The sequence below is a fragment of the Adiantum capillus-veneris genome, chromosome 17 (assembly GCF_014529385.1).
Source record: "Adiantum capillus-veneris isolate H3 chromosome 17, ASM1452938v2, whole genome shotgun sequence".
NCBI lineage: Eukaryota > Viridiplantae > Streptophyta > Polypodiopsida > Polypodiales > Pteridaceae > Adiantum > Adiantum capillus-veneris.
Window position 1 is genome coordinate 145310697 of NC_140947.1, and position 19872 is coordinate 145330568.

Genomic DNA, 19872 nt, shown 5'->3' on the forward strand with positions numbered 1-19872 from the left:
GTATGGTGACGGGAGTGATGCCCCGCACGCTACATACTGCTCTCTTTCTCCCCTACGTACAGTATGTTATGCCCTACTAGTGGGCTTCTCATTTTACCTATGTACAGTTCTGGGGGTTTATGCGCGTTTGCTAAGGCAAGAGCCTTCTGAACAGGAACCGGATTAGCTAATTGCTAATCCCCCACAGGTACGCACAGTTCCATCACGAAAGATTGCGAGTTTGGAGAGTTTTCTCGTGTGAAAACTCGTCCAATTCAGAGGGGAACTGTCCCATTGCGTGCGGGAGCCTTTGGGACACGCGTAGGCGTGTTCGCTCCGCTAAAAACGATCCAAAACAGGGAATTACAGCCTGCTGTGTTTTTCTGCAGGTTTAGGGTTTCGCACCTAAACTGCAAGGGAACATCGGGGGAGCCTCGTGAGAGCCTTGGGATGCGTGTACAGGCTTTTGGGCTCCCGGCAGTGAAAAACAGAGAATTACAGCCCGCTGAATTTCTGTGACAGCTCACCAGAAAGCTTCCAGATATCGAGGGAATCCGTCCTAGACAGGCGTTTTTGAGCTACAAGGGTTTTTGCGCCGTTATGCTGTCGAAATCCGGTCGAAAACCTGTGTTTTCAGCCCTCGCCAGTTTTGGACAGCTTTGTGAAAGCTTGTGCTAAGTGGTCGGATCGTCTACCTTAATTTGAATAAAGAAATACCGAAAGGGGCACCAGTCTTTGGGGCCTACAGGGTGTCGGTCTCGTGTGCGCAGTGACATTCTAGTCGCTGGACGCAACTGTGTTCTCTTCCCTTCTCAGTGCTCTGTGTAAAGTTAACAGGTAATTGAAATAGTACCGCCCTCTACGTTGTACGGGCCGGTTATACACTCTATAGAGGATCCTAGATGTAGGTCACGAGTTGGATTTTAGCCAATGGGACACAATTTTCACCAAGATATGCAGCATCACCCTTTGGACCATGTGGAAGGCTCGATGTGCCCACATTTTGGGCTTACAATCCTCCCCTACATCCACCATTTTGACAGGCATTTGGATTGAGCTGCTGCATACTCTTTGCAGTCAAGGGGATTCTTCAGCCAGCTCCTCGAGGGCAGCGGAGCAGCATTGATGCGTCTTTCTTCACATGTGGGCGAGATCATCAGTTCTTTTCAGTCGGGATCATGCCCACATCACATGGCATTATGCACCTCCCTAGCGGTTCATTTAACACTCATCGTACATACCACCTTGATGTATACATAGCCTGCACATTGTTACCTCCCTTTTGTACTTGCTCTAGGTGATAGGCCATTGAGCATCTCCAAAGGTCTCTTTTGTACACAGACTACAGCCCCTTTTCTCGCCCAAAAACAAGAAAGTAGGAGTAATCAGCTTCAAATTTCTCTCAGCATGAAGAATTGCCAATAGAACATCTGCATGTGTGTTTTTTCATGGACCAGACCTAGTCAATGAAATGAATGGCGGTTTCCACCCTTGGGTGCTCACATATACACACCTTTGGAAAGAGAGTCCATCTACATGCAACATGTGAGATAAAGAGGTCCTTTCAATGCTTAAATGTGGTCACGTTTTTCGAAGAAAATCGAAGGCAAAGGTGATTTTGTGATTGATTTTTTTCTGATGGGTTGAATGATCGAAGAAAGTGCCTTGTACGACCCCAGAAGCAATGGAGTGAAGAGAGCATTGGCATTGTGGCTGACAATTGTAGCATGAGTGACAGCAGCAATTCCATTAATCTAGATATCGAGCAACAAAAAAGTCGAGAGATACAGTATCATGGGCGAGATTTCTTAAGCACCCCCCCCCCCCCCCCCCCCCCCCCCCCCCCCCCCCCCCCCCCGCCCCAGCAGCTCTCCTTTGAAAGGACTTTGTATTGATTCTCAAAACAGTGCACATACTTACACATCATCAAGGTGAGCCCATGTCTGCCTTGATCAAGAAGGCTTAGGGCCCTATTAACTGGATCCATCATTGCTCAAAGCTTGATCTGAGATCCTAGTATCGGAGGACTCACGGATATGAAATCCATAAATGTTTGCGGATAGGAGAAAACAGAGCCATAGGCAAGCTAAGGATATGAAATGGAACCCTCATCAAGGTTTGTGGGAAGCCTAGTACTTGTAGAGTAGATACAGCAAGAGAGCAGCAGCGGGTGAATAGAGCTCCAATAGAAGTGAAAAGACTACACATAGCCTATAGCATTGAAAGGAGCTTGTGTGAAAGTCAACAAAGAGTCAGAAGGGGTGGCTGTTTAGTCTAGATTACCAGTTCCAAGGCTCTATTTTGAGAAAAGTCCAAACTTTTGCAGAAATTGCTCTCTTTCGTTCCCTTCTTCTCACATCTTTAGATTCATCCCTCATTTGAAGTCTGGATCGAGTGTCTTGGGAATAGCTTTCTTGCATGGAAAAGATCCTTATATCAGTTAATAACCTGCTCATCCGGCTACAGCAACCCCTACCATGAGGGAGTATACATACAAAGAGAGGACTCTCCCAAAATAGGGAAAACAGAATATACAAAGGCTACATCACAAAATGGAAGGAGGAAAAAGAAAAATAGGTGGTGTAAATTTGCTCCAACATGAAGAAAGGTCCTGGACACCACAGGCTAATGAAAACATGTCGCTGCCTCTCAGCCTTATTTGAGCTGCCCTAGATGCTGTATGGAGTAGTTCAAGCTTGAAAGCCGGAACAGTTAGTGCAGGTTGTCTCAGGCCGATCCTTGAAAACTTGGAAGCAAATGAGCCCTCCGTATAACCAGATACCAAGACTGTTGATCAGCTCTCATGAAAGGTCCCTCTCCTGAATCGCTGGTTTAGGTATGGCTGATGACACCGATGCTTCCTAAGTATAGGTCGTACCTAAAAGGATGGAGGTCAGCAGGCAAAGAATAGTGAGCCAAACCTGCTGTGCCTCTGGGCAGTCCCATAAGTAGTGTCGTTGAATGTCCACTAGATGTCCACCATAAGAAAACCAAACCCTTATTGCTGTCTCTCATTGAACGGCGAGCCATTGGAACACACAGTAACCCTGTGAGATTCATGGTCAGGGGCAAGGGATCAGCCAAGCTATAAAGCAGCTGTCTTGCACCATTTGTTGAGCGGTTCCAAAGCTATACAAAACGCCTCAACAGCCTACTGGCTTTACTGCAAATTGGCATCTGGCCCTGCAAATACAACCCAGAGTCATCTGCAAACTTTGCATCTAACAGCTCGTCATCTCAAGTAAGCATATGCAACCCGTAATGCCCAACCTCCTAGCCATGAGATAACCACACAATGCCCTTGCGAAGAACAAGAATAAGAAAGGCGCAAGGGTCGCAGCCCTATCGGACAGATGTAGACAATGCAAACGATGACCCCTGCCCACTTACCACATGCACTTGATTATGAGACACGGTTGCACAAAGCATCAACATCCTTGACCCACGGTGCAGAGAAGCCCATCTATAGCATAGTCCCTTCAAGAAAGCTCCACTGCACGCAGTTGTAAGTTTTCTGGAAGTCTAAGAAGAAAAATCAACTCTTCTTACCGTGCATACAAGCTAGAGCAGGTGGCCTCCCATAAATTGACGATGATATCAAGGAATCCAATTGATGTAGCATGTATCAAATCCCGAAGGGGTGAGTGGACACTCGAGCTAAGAGCCTCTGCAAGAATCTTGTAAGCTGAGCTTGGGATTGTAATAGTTCACTTCTACCAAAATTCATCCAATGCCTTCACCTTCCTTGGCGTTAAGATAAACAGACCCTCTATCAAGATCCAAGGCATCATGTTGAATCCAACACATGCTGAAAAACCCTGCCACTAAAGCTTCATAAAGCTCAAACAAACGATGGTACTGGAAAGTGACTTGAAGCATCTCAATTTTCAGCAGCTCATTTTCTTCTGGACTCTGTTGTTAGGGTTGTCCTAATACCAATTTCTTTATCAAAATATAACTCATACTGAGGATGGCAATTGTCAGTCATGAACATACATGATGTCAAACTAGTAGGTTCAGGGGGAACATGCAAAATAGACAATTGCTTAAAGCCTTGCAAATGTACGATTCCATCCATATTTTATGCTTTATTTGAACAAATGTTTGGCAAAATTTTCACCGAGTGTTCAATTTGTCGTGCTAGAGCAGAGGAATCGTTTGACGCTGTTTGAAATATCAGAATTTTTAGGTTGACTTTTGCCTAACTTCAATAACATCATGAATCCCAAAAATGAGATTAGTTACGATATTGATAAAGTGTGTTCTCAACTGATTTGAGGTTTTTTGCATTAGGAGGGAATGAGGTCAAGAGATAAGATATTGGAAAGTGTTCACAGAAGGTTCGCGAAAGCTGCTGTGGATGCTTGTGATCAAGCTGCTGCAGATGCTAGGAATGCTAAGGTATGCCAAATTGTTCCAGTGATTGTGCTATACTTCTATCAGCATTTCACAAAGAGTTGTTAGCAAGGCCTGAATCCGTCACTTTGTACATGTATTTTGTAGGCCTATCTGCACTAGTGTTCCATTCTCTCTTGGGTGAAGGTTTTGGACCCTGACTAGAGTGATGGACTATAGTGATCAAATGTGCTCGGGACTTTTTTCTCTTGGAGCTTGGCCACCACTGAATTAAATTGGAATGAAATGTCTATTAACGTCTGCAGAAAGCCTGAAAGACCTATGAGACCAGAAAATTTACATTATCATCATATGATCCAAAAGTTTAATAAAGAAGACTGAGGTAAAGAATGGAAAAAATGTAAATGAGCAAGTGCATAAATAAAGCCAGCTGGGTGCATGTCTCCCAGACCTGATATTTGGAGTAGGTTGCCACTACAAATCCCATCACATTAACTCTCTCATGGGCTGCTGCATCATGGCATCAATGTCCTTCTCTATAAAAAAAAGCTAGTAGGAGCTGCTCTCTGCCTCTTAATACTGGTCTGGATGCGCTGATGGTAAATATATCCTCGATGGATGTGCGAGAGGGATGTGGGTTTCGAAATGCACTCATCTCTGTAGCTCGATCTGGCTGTGATCTCAACATGCAGGCATGAAAGAGACCCTTGACACACGGAGGCTGAGTGGGGGCATAGGCAGATGCGGCTCGGGCTTATCTTCATCCCAGATGCTCTTTGAGGTGCAAGCCCTTTTCTTGCAGACAGTCATGGATATGCAGAGAATCCTAGTGAGAAGGGCGAGAGGTATGCACTCATCTGCGATAAGGGTAGATAAATTCTAATGAATTATGGAATACTCTCATGAGCTCATGGAGACTGCACTGTTAAAATTAGCCACACTGCTAAAATTAGCTGGGTCCCTTACCTTCCAATTTCTTCCAATTCAGCAACATGGCTAATTGTAGATAATCAACGGGGCCGGTCACCATTCAATTTCCTCGCATCTCTATCTCCTCATGAATATTGTAGTCTGATACCTCATCAACATACATATCGAAAAGCGTAGGAAAGAGTGGACATCCTTGCTTCACTCCAATGGTGGAGTGACATATCTCAAATAGGGCCTCTAGTGTATGCATTCTACCTATTATTGTCTCATAACGTGCCAAGATACCCCATTTAATCTCACTTGGAACACCTAGGTTGTACAATCTAGGCATCAATCGCTCTAGGTATCGTGTCAAACTCTTTGTAAAAATCACAAAGCAGCAAGAGATACAACGTCCATGTGGTTGACCCTCAGTTTGCATAAACTGTAGCAGCTCTGATTGGTCTCAATGAGATGGAGATTTCTTGGATGCATGGGATAAGAGCAAGTATGGGAGAGCTGGCTTTGAATGCCAAGTGGTTGGAGGGGGACTTGGCAGATCACCCTTGGTTGTTAAATCTTTACCTCAAAGATTTTGGAGTCCACCCTTTCAAAGGGCACAGGCGATATCAACTATTGATTCTGATGCATGTCTGGTACATAAAGGGGAGCCACCAAGAGGCGTTGAACTGACAGTAATTTGCCGATGGAGCTTCCATGTACGTCATAAGGGAATGTTGCAACACAGAAAAGTCTTCAAATTTTGGTGAAGACAGACTTCGAGATTTGATTGAGTTTGTGAGATGAATGTCTGTAGCTTTGTATCTCTGATTATGCTAGTGCATCAGATACAGTTGGATGAGTCTAATGTGAAATGTTGGACTAGAGACGTGCCATTAGATACATCTGGACCAGTCTAATGTGAAATGGTGGACCTAGATGTAGGGTCATTGTGAAATGTTGAGCCTGGATTTGTGCATGCTCTTTGTAGTTATGTCACGTGTGAGTGTCCTGTGTGGTATGGACGGTGATGAGCATGTCAACATGATGTCAATGTCTAGTGATCTTTTGTGCCTGTGTAGCAGCACCCGATTGGACAGCTTAACTGATTACGTGGCAACCTGTACGGTCACAACGAAGATGTAGCGGGCTGTACGACAGTGCTGACGTAGAAGCCCAACACGTGCTTTATTGGTAGGCATTACTTCTGCTTGTTATGTCACCCCACATGGCTGCCAAGTAAACAAGTTGCTTTTATGGGATAAACTATTTTTAGAAGCTGCTTTGTGGGTTGATTTTAGCAACAATGACATATATAAGTGAGGCCAGCATGCCAGTTGTAACTAGATTGTGGAGCTATCTCTCCGAGCAGCTAAGCAGTTGTACTGTGCATTGCTTGACATTAATAAAATAAAGAAATACCGCCGGGGGCACCTGCCAACGGAATTACACTCCTCTGTTGTTTTTGCAGGTGTTTCTGTTTGCAGTGTATTTCAAGTCTGCTCATTCATTTATTGCCTATGTTTGAAGCACCAATTGGTTTCACGGTACCACTACATCTCAGACTGTGGACCAGTTCATCTAATGTGGCGTCTAGCTCCTGTACTAGCTTACTCACATTGGGTGTTCTATCTGAAGGCCACGTTGCATTATCTCCAGCCCATGTAAACAAGAACAGGCGGCATTGCATTGTCTTTGGCTACCTGGCTGCAGGATGTAGGGTTCAATGTGAAATATTGAACCTTGATTTGTACATGCTCTATTCTGTGTATTCCATGTGTGAGTGTACTGTCTTGTAGTGACGGTGATGGGCATGTTTGCATGATGTTGGTGTCTAAAATCCTGTGCTGTCTATTTTCTTTTTTTTTTTGAGGGGGGGGGGTTCCTCACAAAAGTGATGGTGTCGCACCGGATTGGACAGTTTAACTGATTAATGTGAAATGGTGGACCAGGATGTAGGGTTTAATGTGAAATGTTGAACCCCAATTTTGCATGCTCTATTGTGTGTAAGCCATATGTGACTGTCTATTATGAGGATGACGAGCATGTCAGCATGATGTTAGTGTCAAAAGTTGCTAAGGTGGCATGCCTAGTAACCCTAACCATGCAAAACTAGAAGACCCTAATAAAAAAAAGTGCTGACGTGGCTGGCCATACAAAATCAGCGCAAAACTCCGGCAGATTTTCTGACATGGCAATTGTATGGATTTTTCTGTAAAACGCGGATCGGCCCATGGGGCGCTAGCTTTTCGGAGACCTGGGGAGCGGAAAGGGTGCGACAATTGTACCTTGTGATCATCAATTAAGAAGGAATTACCGAAAGGGGCACCAATCTTTGGGGCTAGTGCATCTGGAAGCGAAATTGTGCCGCTCTGTGTTGACTCTCCTCTGATCCAGACGCCCACGACTGTGGAGGACTACATAGCATTGATGGAGGCTGCATCAGAGGATTCGGATCACTTTGGTCCGACATGCACGCCGCCCGATTAGACTATTGACCATGGAGTAGATTGATGAGATCTGCCAGCGACCGATGATGGATCTCCTATGATTTAGCTATGTTGAGGATTGTACAATCTGCTCATCTTGTACGAGCCTTTGTATCAGCTCTTACCCGTTATATCCCCACACATACACACATTGTGTTGTATTAGCCCTCAGTCACTACTTTCATCCCCCTACTCATATCCTACACAGTTTGAGCTGGTTGCTTAGTTCACATCTAGGAGTTCAAGATTCTATAGTACCCCTTTTTTCAGTACCTTTTTTATTTTTGGTACTCATACATGTATCAGATTCACTGCATTCTAACTTTTTGGTCTCATAGGTCATTTTGGCCTTTTGAAGACGTTATTATAACATTATCTCTCTCTCTCTCTCTCTCTCTCTCTCTCTCTCTCTCTCTCTATTCAAGTTCAGTTCGCTGTAGTTTATGTTCGTGTGTTGCTATTGATTTCTCGCTTGGGTGTCCAAGCCTGTTACAGTGGTAATAGAGCCCAGAGGATTCTTCTTCTACAAAGGATTCAATACTTTTTTTGTAGCATACATGGATTCTAGCAATGAATCCGACCGAGACTACACCCTTTGACTACTTGGGAAGATGAAGAAAACTCCAAACCTAGCGAGGGAACGGAGAGAACCAACAGAGATTCTCGCGGAAGATCTTGACAAGATAGAGAACTGACGTCTGCTTTAGGTTGACACATGTGCCAAACGAATGATCAAGTACTCCAAGGACCCGAATATGTGAAGTACCTGAAGCACCGCTTGACGAGGCTCACTCTGGATGGTGAGCTTCCATCTACTCGCCTCTCAAGTCAGCGATGAAGACCAAAGCAAAGCTGAGTGCAGAAACTGTACTCGCAAGAAGAGTTTGACGAAGCTCTCAAGTAGAAAATTAGTCAGATGGTGAAAGATTAAAAGCACTCTTGCAAGAAAAGCAAGTCAGAGCTTGGAGCCCTTCCTTCAAGTGGATCTTTACAGAGATGAGCACAGGTGGTCTGAGCAGGAGACTAGAGGATTGATTTGGTGCGAGCCTGCTTCGCTCTTGGGAGCAGCTATGAAGTGGTCTGAAGTAGCACCAGGCCACTTGCACGGAGGAGTGCTTGAGACAGCCCCTTGTTTGGAACCCCATGGTTAGCACTCAGAGAGACCACTTAGTTGGTAGTAGGCCTCATGTTTCTTGGGGTCCCATAGCAGAGAGCCCAGCCCGCACTCTAGGAAATTGGCTTCAGTTTTCAGGTTTGCCAGAGGAGGTACAAAGCACCCAGCTACGAGGCATGAGAGGGGTGCATAGCATGTGCCAGGACATTACAGAGGCTCTACCAGCTGAGTGGCTCACCCCTCTAGAGACAACAACTCCTAGATGGATGGAAGCTTTCACGCGATTGGAGGTCCTCATCGCAGTTCGTGCTTGCTCAGAGTCTGTACCCCCCATGTTCTTTGAGATCCAGGGAGAGGGTTGACTTCACAGAGTCTCAATAGAGGCTCCATAGGTTGTAGAGTGGTGTTTTAAGAGGATACGAGTAGTGGGCATCTGTGGGAGGACCTGTATCACAGATCCTGACCCAGCAGACCTTGAGACAAGCCATTGGAGGCTTTGGGCTTGGGAGAGCTGCCCTCTTGAAGGAGTGCAGTGGGACCCTGGAGAGTGGTTTTGAAGAGACCCCTTCTCTTCAGTCGACCACCCTGGGATCCTTTTCTTTCAGTACACTGTTCGATTGGGGCGACACATACTGGCTGCACGGAGAGAGGCTCGTCCTGCTGCAACACTTCATTGGGAGGAGAAGGGTCTCACAATTGAGTTCTCGTCAGGCTTTTGGAGAGGTTGTGGGACTCTAGACAACCGAGGCGAGTCACTTTTTCTAGTGGCTAGTTGCACACAGAGCTACAACAGCGAGGAGTTGGCTGGTACATAGTGGCCTCTCGGCAACGTGTGCAGCTTCGGACCATCCTTCGGAGAGTCAGCGTCTGTCTGTGGGACTGCCCCATCGCACAACAGGTTTGGCTTCGGGTTCTTTGGATGATACTAGCTCTTTCTATAACACGATAATACACTTAGGGTGCTGCTGCCTGGTCCACCCTCACGGGCCCGACACTACGGTTTGAGCTATCATCCACCAGCAGGATGATAGTGATCCGGTCGACCTACACTTCAGCCTGCTACAGAGCCCCCCCCAAGAGTGGTGCAGTGAGAGAGAGGTGTGTTGGGAGCTCGTCTGGCCTGACACTCTGGTTCATTTGGTGGCGGGCATGTTGCTTCGCATCTTCGAGGCTCGCCCTGTCCCACCGGCAGAGACTGTTCGTGACTTTTGGCTGGAGTTGATCCATACTCTCAAGGGTCAATTCAAGAGATTTCAGGGCAGCTCCAACCGCATGCAGGAGCGTAGAGAAGCTTTCCTGCGACTCTGGCGCCCAAGGCCCTTCTTCACCATGGTCCAGGGTGCACCTAGATGGCACTACCGTCCACTTGTGTTGCTCTTCCCTCCTCCCATCTCATGATTTAGGCCCCATTGTACATATTTTGTTTTCTCACTGGGAGAGTCTCCCCTTGTTTTTGATGTAGCCCTCTCTTGTAGAGGTGGTTGTAGCCCTATGGGCAGTTTTAGTAACTAATGAAAGGATCTTTTTCTCACCAAAAAAAAAGCAAGTCAGAGGACTACCCTGGTTACCTAGGAAATCGACTTTCGAGACGGCTAGTGGATCCAAGAAGCATGTTCATTTCGAGGTTGACCCCAGTTCTTCGTCTTCAGAGAGTTCCAATAGCTTCTCTTTTTCTAGTTGTAGTGAGGATGAGAAATGGCGGAAGAAGCGGAGACAAAACAAGAAAAGCAAGAAATATAGATCCAAGAAAAAGCCTAGAAAGCATAAAAAGCAATCTAGCAGTTCAGAGGAGGAGACCTCGTCCTCTTCCGACAGTTCAGATAGTGATACCTATCTTTTTAGTACGATTTATGGTAAGAAGCAGAATCACCTGCTTAGAGCCACTCATAACGGCAACTTTGAGATGAAGAAAAAGAAGACTAAAGAATTCAAGGATAGGGATCAAGCAGTGAAGTATGACACTTTTCCAGCTTCAGGGATTCCTATCAAGCTCTTGCTTACATATAGCAGTTTGACACCGCTTTCTTTGGGGGTAACTTTTCTAAAGCCTCCAAAGTACGAAAGGCGGCATCTTTATTAAAGGGCAATGCTCAAACATGGTGGTTGACCCTGCTTCGGAACAAGAAAGGCGGCATCTTTATGAAAGGGCAATGCTCAAACATGGTGGTCGACCCTGCTTTTGAACAAGAAAGCTCTGAAAACATGGGTAATGGTTAAGAAACTGTTCACTTTGGCATGGTTGACCGAGGAGTACGAACAGGTCATCACATTTTGGAACCATCTGGGGATGACAAAAGACAATACCTTGGTCACGTATTGTTAACGATTGTGGATTACCTTTTTGCCGGCTGCTTCTTTCGGAAGATCTCTTTTCTGGAGTAGATGGAGTGGTTTCGTTGCGGCTTATCGAAAGAGATCTGTCGGTACTGTTTAAAGCAAAAGTCCAAGAGCATTTAGAAGCTCATGGAACATCCCAAGGACGGATTCTCTATGCATTCAGGCTAGTCAACAAGAAAGGAGTCTTCCAAGAAGAAGAAGAAGAAGAAGAAGAAGAAGAAGAAGAGAGTTTTAACGTCGTAGGAGAAGAAATCCACGGGGCCCAAATTGACAAACAAGCAGCTTATTGAGTATTTCAAAGAGGGCAAGGGTTATGGCTTCGGTGCGCAGAGGCCGTCTTAGCGAAGTGTCCAAAGAAAGAACCAAAGGAAATAGCTGATAGGTCTTCAAACAATTCCAAAGATTCCGAATGATGTGCCAGTGGACAAGGGTCCCAAGGCACAAGAAAAAGAACACAAGGGTAAGCTAGGTCCACTGATAATTTGGCCAAGACTTTCTGGCCCTCGATGCAAAGGAGGACCTTACAGATTCTCCTCAAAATTAGAGCTATACCTTGAGGCTTTTGGATTCTTAGCAATGTCTATTCCTTAACTGCACGTCAAATCAACGGGTTGAATCTGGTGCGATGCGTGCTGCACAAGAGAGGAGCCACTCCTCTCCTTCGTCATAGATTGCTAGAAAGCAATCTAGCAGGTCAGAGGAGGAGACCTGGTCCTCTTTGGACAGTTCAGATGGTGATACCTATCTCTTTGGCACCATTTATGGTAAGAAACATAATCACCTGTTTAGAGCCACTTAGTACGATGACTTTGAGAAGAAGGAAAGGAAGACTAAAGAGTTCACGGATGGGGATCAAGCAGTAGAATTTGACACTTTTTCAGGCTTTAGGGTTCCCATCGAGCTCTTGCTTACATACAACAGTTTGACACAGCTTTCTTTGGGGGTAACTTTTCTGAAGCCTCCAAAGTACAAAAGGCGGCATCTTATCTGAAGTGCAATGCTCAGACATGGTGGTCGACCCTGCTTTTGAACAAGAAAGCTCTGAAAACGTTGGTAAATTATAAGAAACTATTCACTTTGGCATGATTGACGAAGGAGTACGAACAAGACGTCATCACGGCTTGGAACCATCTGAGGATGGCAAAAGATGATACCTTGGTTACGTATTGTCAACAATTTTGGAATACCTTTTTGCTAGTTTCTCTTTTGAGAAGATCCCTATTCTGGAGCATATGGAGCCGTTTTGTTGCGGCTTACAAAAAGAGATTCGACGGTACTGTTTAAAGAAAAAGTCCAAGAGTATTCAGAAGCTCATGGAACACACAAAGGACGGATTCTCCATGCATTCATGCTCCTTGACTTACCCAACGGACAAGCAAGTGTCCAAGTCAACGGGAAAGGAGTTTTCCAAGGAGAAGAAGGGCAAGAAGAGAAGAAGAAATCTAGAGGGCCCAAATTGACAGATGAGCAGTGTGTTGAGTACTTCAAAGAGGGTAAGTGTTATGACTGTGGTGCATAGGGGCACGTCTTTGCGAAGTGTCCAAAGAAAGAACCAAAGGAAACAACTGATGGTTCATCAAAGAGTTCCAAAGATTCAAAGAACTTCTCCGCATGATGGGTAGTGAGGCTACTCATACAAAGGCATGGAGGGTGGGGAAGAAGACACAAGGAAATGGGGAGACTTCAAAAGAGAGAGCTGTAATCATACGTTTCCCATCCATGGAGGCAAAGAAGGACTTCTTGAAGAGGCGTCCTACACTAAAGAAAATAGGTATATTCCTTGGAGATGACCTCACTCTCACACAGCTTGCGCATATGAGAGAGGTAATGCCAGAGATTCAAGCGGCAAGGGAGAAGGGAAAGACGGCCTTCTACAAAGATGGTCGGGTGGTGATTGTAGAGCGGCGCTCCACATGACGGTGCGAGACCTGTGGGACCACACTCAAAGTTGCCACTTGGAATTGTAATGGATCTATGCGCCTTGATGTGGGTGCTTTTGAGGATAGTTTTATGGGAAGAGACATCGTCTTCTACTCTGAGACACATCAGGCCCCTGGGCAGTCTATGCCTCACATTAGTGGATATAGATAGGAGACAACAGCCTGTAGACAGGAGACACGATCAGAGCGCAGAGGGCGAGGCTCAGGAGGAGTGGCAATGTTATTCAGGGAGGAGTTGCAGCCATTGATACATATAGCCCGTAGAGATGAGCAAGCTAGGTACATGTGGGTGAGATTGAGAGCAGAGACAGGCGGTAGATATCTTTACATTGCTATTTGCTACTTTCCCTCGAGTACGTCAGTTTATGCACCACCCAGAGTCCTCCTTTTCTATTTTGGATGATGACATATGGGAGTTCTCTAGAGATGGTGACATCATCATTCTAGGGGATTTCAATGCTAGGACTGCCCATCATCAGACAGTATTTTATGATACTTCAGAGGAAATGCTGAGAGAGCTGGATGTTGCAGAGACGGGCCTATCCAGACTCTCACAGGATGGGGAACACACTGAGTATGGACGACACTTGATAGACATGGGGACTGCACATGGATTGGCCATCTTGAATGGCCTACATGTATCTACATACATACATATGTATGTATATGTATATATATGTACATACATGTATGAATGTATTTGTATACATACATATTGATTTCTGTTCATGTGTTGCTATTGATTTCTTGCTTGGGTGTCCAAGCCTGTTACAGTTCTGGGAGTGCCATGTATGTATTTACAAGTGTAATGGAGGGCTGAAGTTATATGTAAAAAAAAACGCATCTATGTGAAAATGGGTAGCCTACCCAATAGCATTTCTAAAGCAGCATATGCAAAAGTTACTGCTTCTTACAATCAAATGCTGTCCATTGCAGGCTGAAGAGAATCGTGAGGTGGTAAAGAAGGTAAAAGAAGAGTCCCAAAAATTGGAAGCTTTAAAAGACGAATTTCTTGTCAACTTGGAGCTGTTCAATAGATTGCGACGAGAAAATGTTCTAGAAGGTCAAATAGCTGTCAAGGTACTCCCGTAAATCCTTGCAAAGATGTAAGAATCTCTTTGAAGTAATTAAGAGAGGTCCTTTTTTGTCTAATATCATGCTGTGGTAGTCTGCTTTGATAAAAGTTGCCAAATTGAAAAAAGTGCGGGCCCGGGAGATCCAGGCTGAAACAACAAAGCTTGCATCAATCTGTGCTAGTGAGCGTGCCAATGAGCTTGCTAAAAGGAAAGAACTTATACAGAAATTGCATGTATGACCTATCAAAAATGCTCCTATTGTACTTGCTTTGATCACCTTTAACATAACAAGATGCCATTTGAATCCTCTTACTGCAATTATCTTTGACAATCTGCTTGTATTCTACTTGTCTGCATGTGAACATTTCAGACTCTTGAAAGAGAATCGGCTCAAATTATGAAGAAATTTGATAGAGAGAGTACCGCAGGACATGGGTTGTTGGGAGAGATGTCAATTTCTCAGCTACAAGAACGCTTAGCTGTTGTAAAGGAAGCCATAAGGAAAGAAGAAGAATACCGGAGGGTTCGAATTAATGCGTCTAAAGAAGAGGTTTGCAGCAACAAGTTTTCTTATGTAAAACTAAACAATCAAGCAAGGATTCTATATACTAAGATGTAATATACATCTAATGGCTTCATAAACAATACATTCAAGGCATCCACAAGGGAAAAATAAGGAACATGGAGGGAAAGCTAAAGAAAATAGAGAGAGAATTTAAAAAGGCATACAGACATAGCATGCATGCTATACAACCTCTTTACATACAGAGTACAATGACTTTGGACTTTCAATGTGGAAGGGCTTTTCATTTTCTTCATAATCACCCATCTTAGGTGTTTTGAAGGGTTTTTTTAATTTTTCAGAAACTGTGGTGACCGACTATGAGTTTTTTCTTGAATTTACAGAAGAATGCCAAAATAGCCGAGAAGTCAGCATTTGTTCAGAAGATGAGGCAGCTGGCTCATGTACGAAGGCTGGCAAGGAAAGATGAAAACAATCTGCCTCATATTCCAGGAAGTGAGCCAACAGAAGAGACGGAAGGACTCCCTCCATGAAGCACAACAATTTGCATGGTCGCCCAGAAGGAGGATGATGAATTTGCTCAGGACAGATGCTTGGACATGCTTGACACAGTTAAAACTGCTGGCTGCATAGCTTTGATCCCAAAGGAATTGCTGGCACCAACAGTCCTATCAATTTTGGACCTCAAATATCTGCTGTCATAATCCTACATGGGCTCCTACTTGAATGTTCGGCACCTGTTCTGAAATGGCATGCCAAGGCCCAAGTTGATTTTCAATAGCGCTCAATCCATGTATTGATCTTTCTATCAAACTGTTCCCTTCTCATTTCAAGGACCACCTTTAAGTGTGCATCAAGGGTTCAAAGGTGGCTGGTTTCCTTTCAGCTTCTCTTGTTTGTTTCTTAGCAAAAAATAGTTAACGTAGTATAAATGCAGAAGCACCTAAAAATGCATGCTTTTCATTTTGTTTCATGAGAAGGGACCATCACATCAGCGTGAGTGACTCATAAATGATGAGGGTAAGTATTTCATTACAGTTCAGGTGGAAGATTTTGCTTGTCATTGCGGCCCTCGGTAGTTTCGAACATTTTTTCTCTTTATGTATCTCAGGCCGGGTTCAGACGAAGCGGCGGCAGCAGTACTTAGTCCATGCTGGCATAAATTGATTTCGCATCAGACGCTGCCTCCGTCCCTTGTGAGTAGGCAGGCTGGAGGCGAGCGTGCTGCCGCCGCTTTGTCCAAACTCGGCCTCAGTGCTCAACATCACCATGTAGAATATGCGACATTTATGTTTGTACTTGTATACAAACTTTAGGGATGAGGAAGACTCAGATCTTTGTTTACCATGTAGAATATCAAACAGAGGCATTTATATTATGGAAATTGAAATGGGTCAATTGCACTCATTAGGGGATATCTGAGATCTCTTTTGGGCCCTCTTATAATATCCAGCTCAGCAAAACAGTAAAACCAAAAGTCTTTTGAAATATGGATTTTTGTGTGCCCAAAGGGTTGGTCTAACGGTAAGGCTTTGGGCTCTCAACCTACGGGTTGTGTGTTCAAAACCCCCGTTGGGTCACACTCTAGAGGGACACCTTGTGCTCACTTGGTGTTCATGTTGCTAGGGCTCTTGCCCTTGGACACTCGAGTGCATCCCCCTCCTCGGGTGACCCACCCGAGGAGGAGGTTCCTAGCTGGTTGCTACGAGTTCTCTCCGTTGTTCCTAGCACGTGGTGCATCAATTAGGTGATGCCTACACATGGCCCTTGCCTGATGGTACGCGGCCTTTGCCCGACCATGTAACATGGCTAATATTTGGAAGGGATGAGCACCTCCCCCTATGGGCCCTCTAGTGTGTCCAAATTTTTTTTAATGGATTTTTGTATTAAGCAAGAAACCTTTGTAAGTCGAAGTATATCTTAAGACATGTATCTTTATAAGGTAAGGGACTGCACAAATCTAATAAGGATGTATATCTTGTCATGATTATTTCAAGCTTTATGATGGTCAAAACAAATTTTAATTGATAAAGAACCAAAATGACGAAAGTCAAAAGTTAAATGCTTACCTTTCATAGTGAACCTCACAACACATTTTTTTGCTTTTATTCTTCCAATGGAGAACTTTTCTCACAATGTTTATTCATAAACATAAATATAACGTTTTAATTCGAAAAAAAGAAACAAAGTGTGTACTCTTGTACATGGTCAGAGATAGCCGTTGCAATGTTTAGGTTATCAAAATCTAGATTAATGGTGTGATGAGAGTATATATCCTATTGATCCTTGCTCATTTTAGACTACTAAATTCATAGATCTTATGTCTCTTTTACAATGTGTTGGAGATGGAGTAAAGGGTCTTTATGGCTATTGTTGCCACTTGTAGGAAACATCAAAGCATGCCACAACTTTGAATCAAAGATTGAAGAAAATGCTATTTTGAATCAAAGCCATCACTTAAGCAATTAAAAAGTCAATTCCTTGACAAAGGTTATATCTAAGTTTGAAAGAGATTTAAAACTAGTGTACCATGATTACTTTGCAAGGAGGAGATCTTTGTAGGAAACAATTCAATTCAATTTAAAGAATTTTGAAGCATTTTGTTCATGACCAAACCACAATTGAAAATCATGTTGTAGACTCTCCTCTTCTAGGTAATGTGCATGTTGCCTAAAATCTTGTCTCTCTCTCTCTCTCTCTCTCTCTCTCTCTCTCTCTCTCTCTCACACACACACACACACACACACACAGTTGTCCCTTGATGCTCATCATTGTCTCTTACAGGGGTGGAGATTACTAGACTCATTCATCAAGACCTGACCTAGTTGGACACCAAGAGGACATGGATAGAGCCGACCCAAGAGTTGGCACATGAACATGGATTTCTATAGAGAATATCTTCTCCAACTCACAAGGGACGGTTTGTGATTCGACCCAGTTGTATGGATACACATCTATCTCATGGGTTACGGCGTGCCATTGGTTAGATACATACATCTTCACACCAACTTAAGATTGAGATTGGTAGATTCAGAGGAATATCAACAATTAGCAAGATATGTTGCCTATGGCATATATAGCTAGAGATAGAGATGCATTATATGTGTCAGTGCACATTGTATTACAAGATACGGGGTCGCTTCCACTGTTTATTCGAGAGGGTTTCAGACCCTTTTGCAAAGTCATGAGCTATCAGGACCAGAGACATAGATAGTCTACTGAGGAGATCTTAAGAGAGACAATCCCAGAGACAGATAACGGATTTCTTCACACCAAACAGTGGACAGATAGAGAAGTAGCCACCATTGCAAAGCTCAGTTCATACTCACACCCCCATGGTACTCTCATTGACTGAGCATTGGAGCTAGGGAGATCGAAATGCGTGCAATTGAGGAGAGGAGCTTCACAGCATCGGCGAAGACTACATCAGAGGATTTCAGCCATACTATGTTGACTTCCAGGGTACATATGGGGACGTATTCATCACCCATTATATCACCCTCTTGTATTGGACACCCATTGTATCAATGGTCACATGTACCCCACATAGTTCTAGCCAGTAGAGTTTCGTATCTCTTTTTATGGTACCGAGACATGGTATTAGATTCACCAGTTTGTAACAGATTGGTCTCATAAGTCATTTTGGCCTTTTGAAGTCATTAATATATCATTTCATCTCTCTCTCTCTCTCTCTCTCTCTCTCTCTCCATCCATGTGTGTGCTCCATGGATTGGTTGAAAACATTCATTCTTTTTGCATCAAGGTAAAAATGCATAGGATAGTCTCATTTGATAGGTAATACAAATTAAGAGCCATTTTGTGCAGAAGCCTTAGCAAGAGCCATTTTGTGCAAAAGCCTTAGCAAATCTTTCTCTTTTGTTCTTAATGATAAAAAACTATTGGACAATAATAAACATGCATGTGATGAGGTTAGATTTGGCTTGCCTCAAACTAGCACCAAAGAAAATGAACCTTGATGTTGCTATATTTCTTGCAAAAATCAAAGACATCAACGAACCTTATTGTTATAATCGATCTGGCATTCTCGAAGGGTGTTGTCTTGGTTTACATAAAGAGGCTGAGACAAATATTTGTAATTACCAAGCAAATTATTAAAATATTCATCTCCTTCAAAGATCAATAACATTTTTACTTTCCATCCAAGAAATCCTTGTGCTTGAAAGTGAGGCGAATCTTTGTTCAAAAGAAAAACAAGTTGACAATTATAGAATTTGACATCTTTGGTTCATAGAATATATAGAATATGAAATGGAAATTTGCACACCCTGCACGTGATGGTAAAATGGTAGCGAGTTGTCCGTAATTTTTATATATTAAAAACGTATATAAGGATGCTTCAAATATAAAATACTCAAGTTCAAAGTAGAGTGTTTGAAACTAAGTGTACTATTTGAAATTCAACTTTATTGCATAACTTGACTTTAATAAGATACAAATTCAATACTTTGCATGCATGCATGCTTGTGTCCTTTGAAAAAAACAATTGAATTGCTTTGCATGCACGCATGCTTGTGCCCTTTGAAAAAAAAAACATAAGTATTGAGGATAGATAGTACCATCCTCACCGTGTTTTTATAAACCGTAAAGAACATGTCGTTCCCTCATATGCTTGTTTTCTCCTTCAATGTTGAAAAGTCACGATGGGCTCTTGTTGAGTGTTGAAGGGTCATGTTTGCTTCTCTCCATCTTGCAATCATTGGAGTTCAAGAGAAGACAATTGCAACAAGGAGCTTGCATGAAAATCAATAAGCATCAAAAGCACCATGCATTCGACAATCACATCCAATATTACAATCACTGGCATTCCAAGAGATTGAAAGCCAACCAAGGAAATATTGTCATATAAGCAAAATATTATCCCTTATAGTGGCAAATTATGCATCAAGTTATTTGTAATCAATCAATCCATTGTTGGAGTTCAAGCCAACTGACCAAATGTCCTTTACTAATCCATCATCACTAACTCATTTAGTCTTTACATGAATGTCTGTTACTAATCCATCATTACAAATTCATTTATTCTTTATATGAATTTCCATTACTAATCCATCATTTACTAACTCATTTAGTCTTTACATGAATATAGAATGAGGAGCAATAGAGGATAACTCACTCTCTATGCTTTACC

General features: G+C 43.4%; 1 protein-coding gene across 14 annotated transcripts in view; it reads left to right on the top strand.

Annotated features, from left to right (window-relative positions):
- The window catches only part of LOC147438263 (cilia- and flagella-associated protein 99-like), a 102415-nt gene extending 86795 nt beyond the window's left edge, over positions 1 to 15620 (top strand). For 7 of the 14 annotated variants that reach the window (XM_086487554.1, XM_086487552.1, XM_086487560.1 and 4 more), the window contains 5 exons: positions 4273 to 4380; positions 14061 to 14204; positions 14293 to 14433; positions 14571 to 14750; positions 15107 to 15620. In XM_086487554.1, coding sequence (XP_086343680.1) covers positions 4273 to 4380; positions 14061 to 14204; positions 14293 to 14433; positions 14571 to 14750; positions 15107 to 15256 — 723 coding nt within the window. In that variant the 3' untranslated portion in view covers positions 15257 to 15620. Of the gene's footprint in view, positions 1 to 4272; positions 4381 to 4482; positions 5181 to 6326; positions 6439 to 14060; positions 14205 to 14292; positions 14434 to 14570; positions 14751 to 15106 lie in introns of those variants that run through there. The other 7 variants (XR_015184959.1, XR_015184962.1, XM_086487553.1 and 4 more) reach the window with 7 other exon arrangements.
- The last annotated feature ends 4252 nt before the right edge of the window (positions 15621 to 19872 follow it).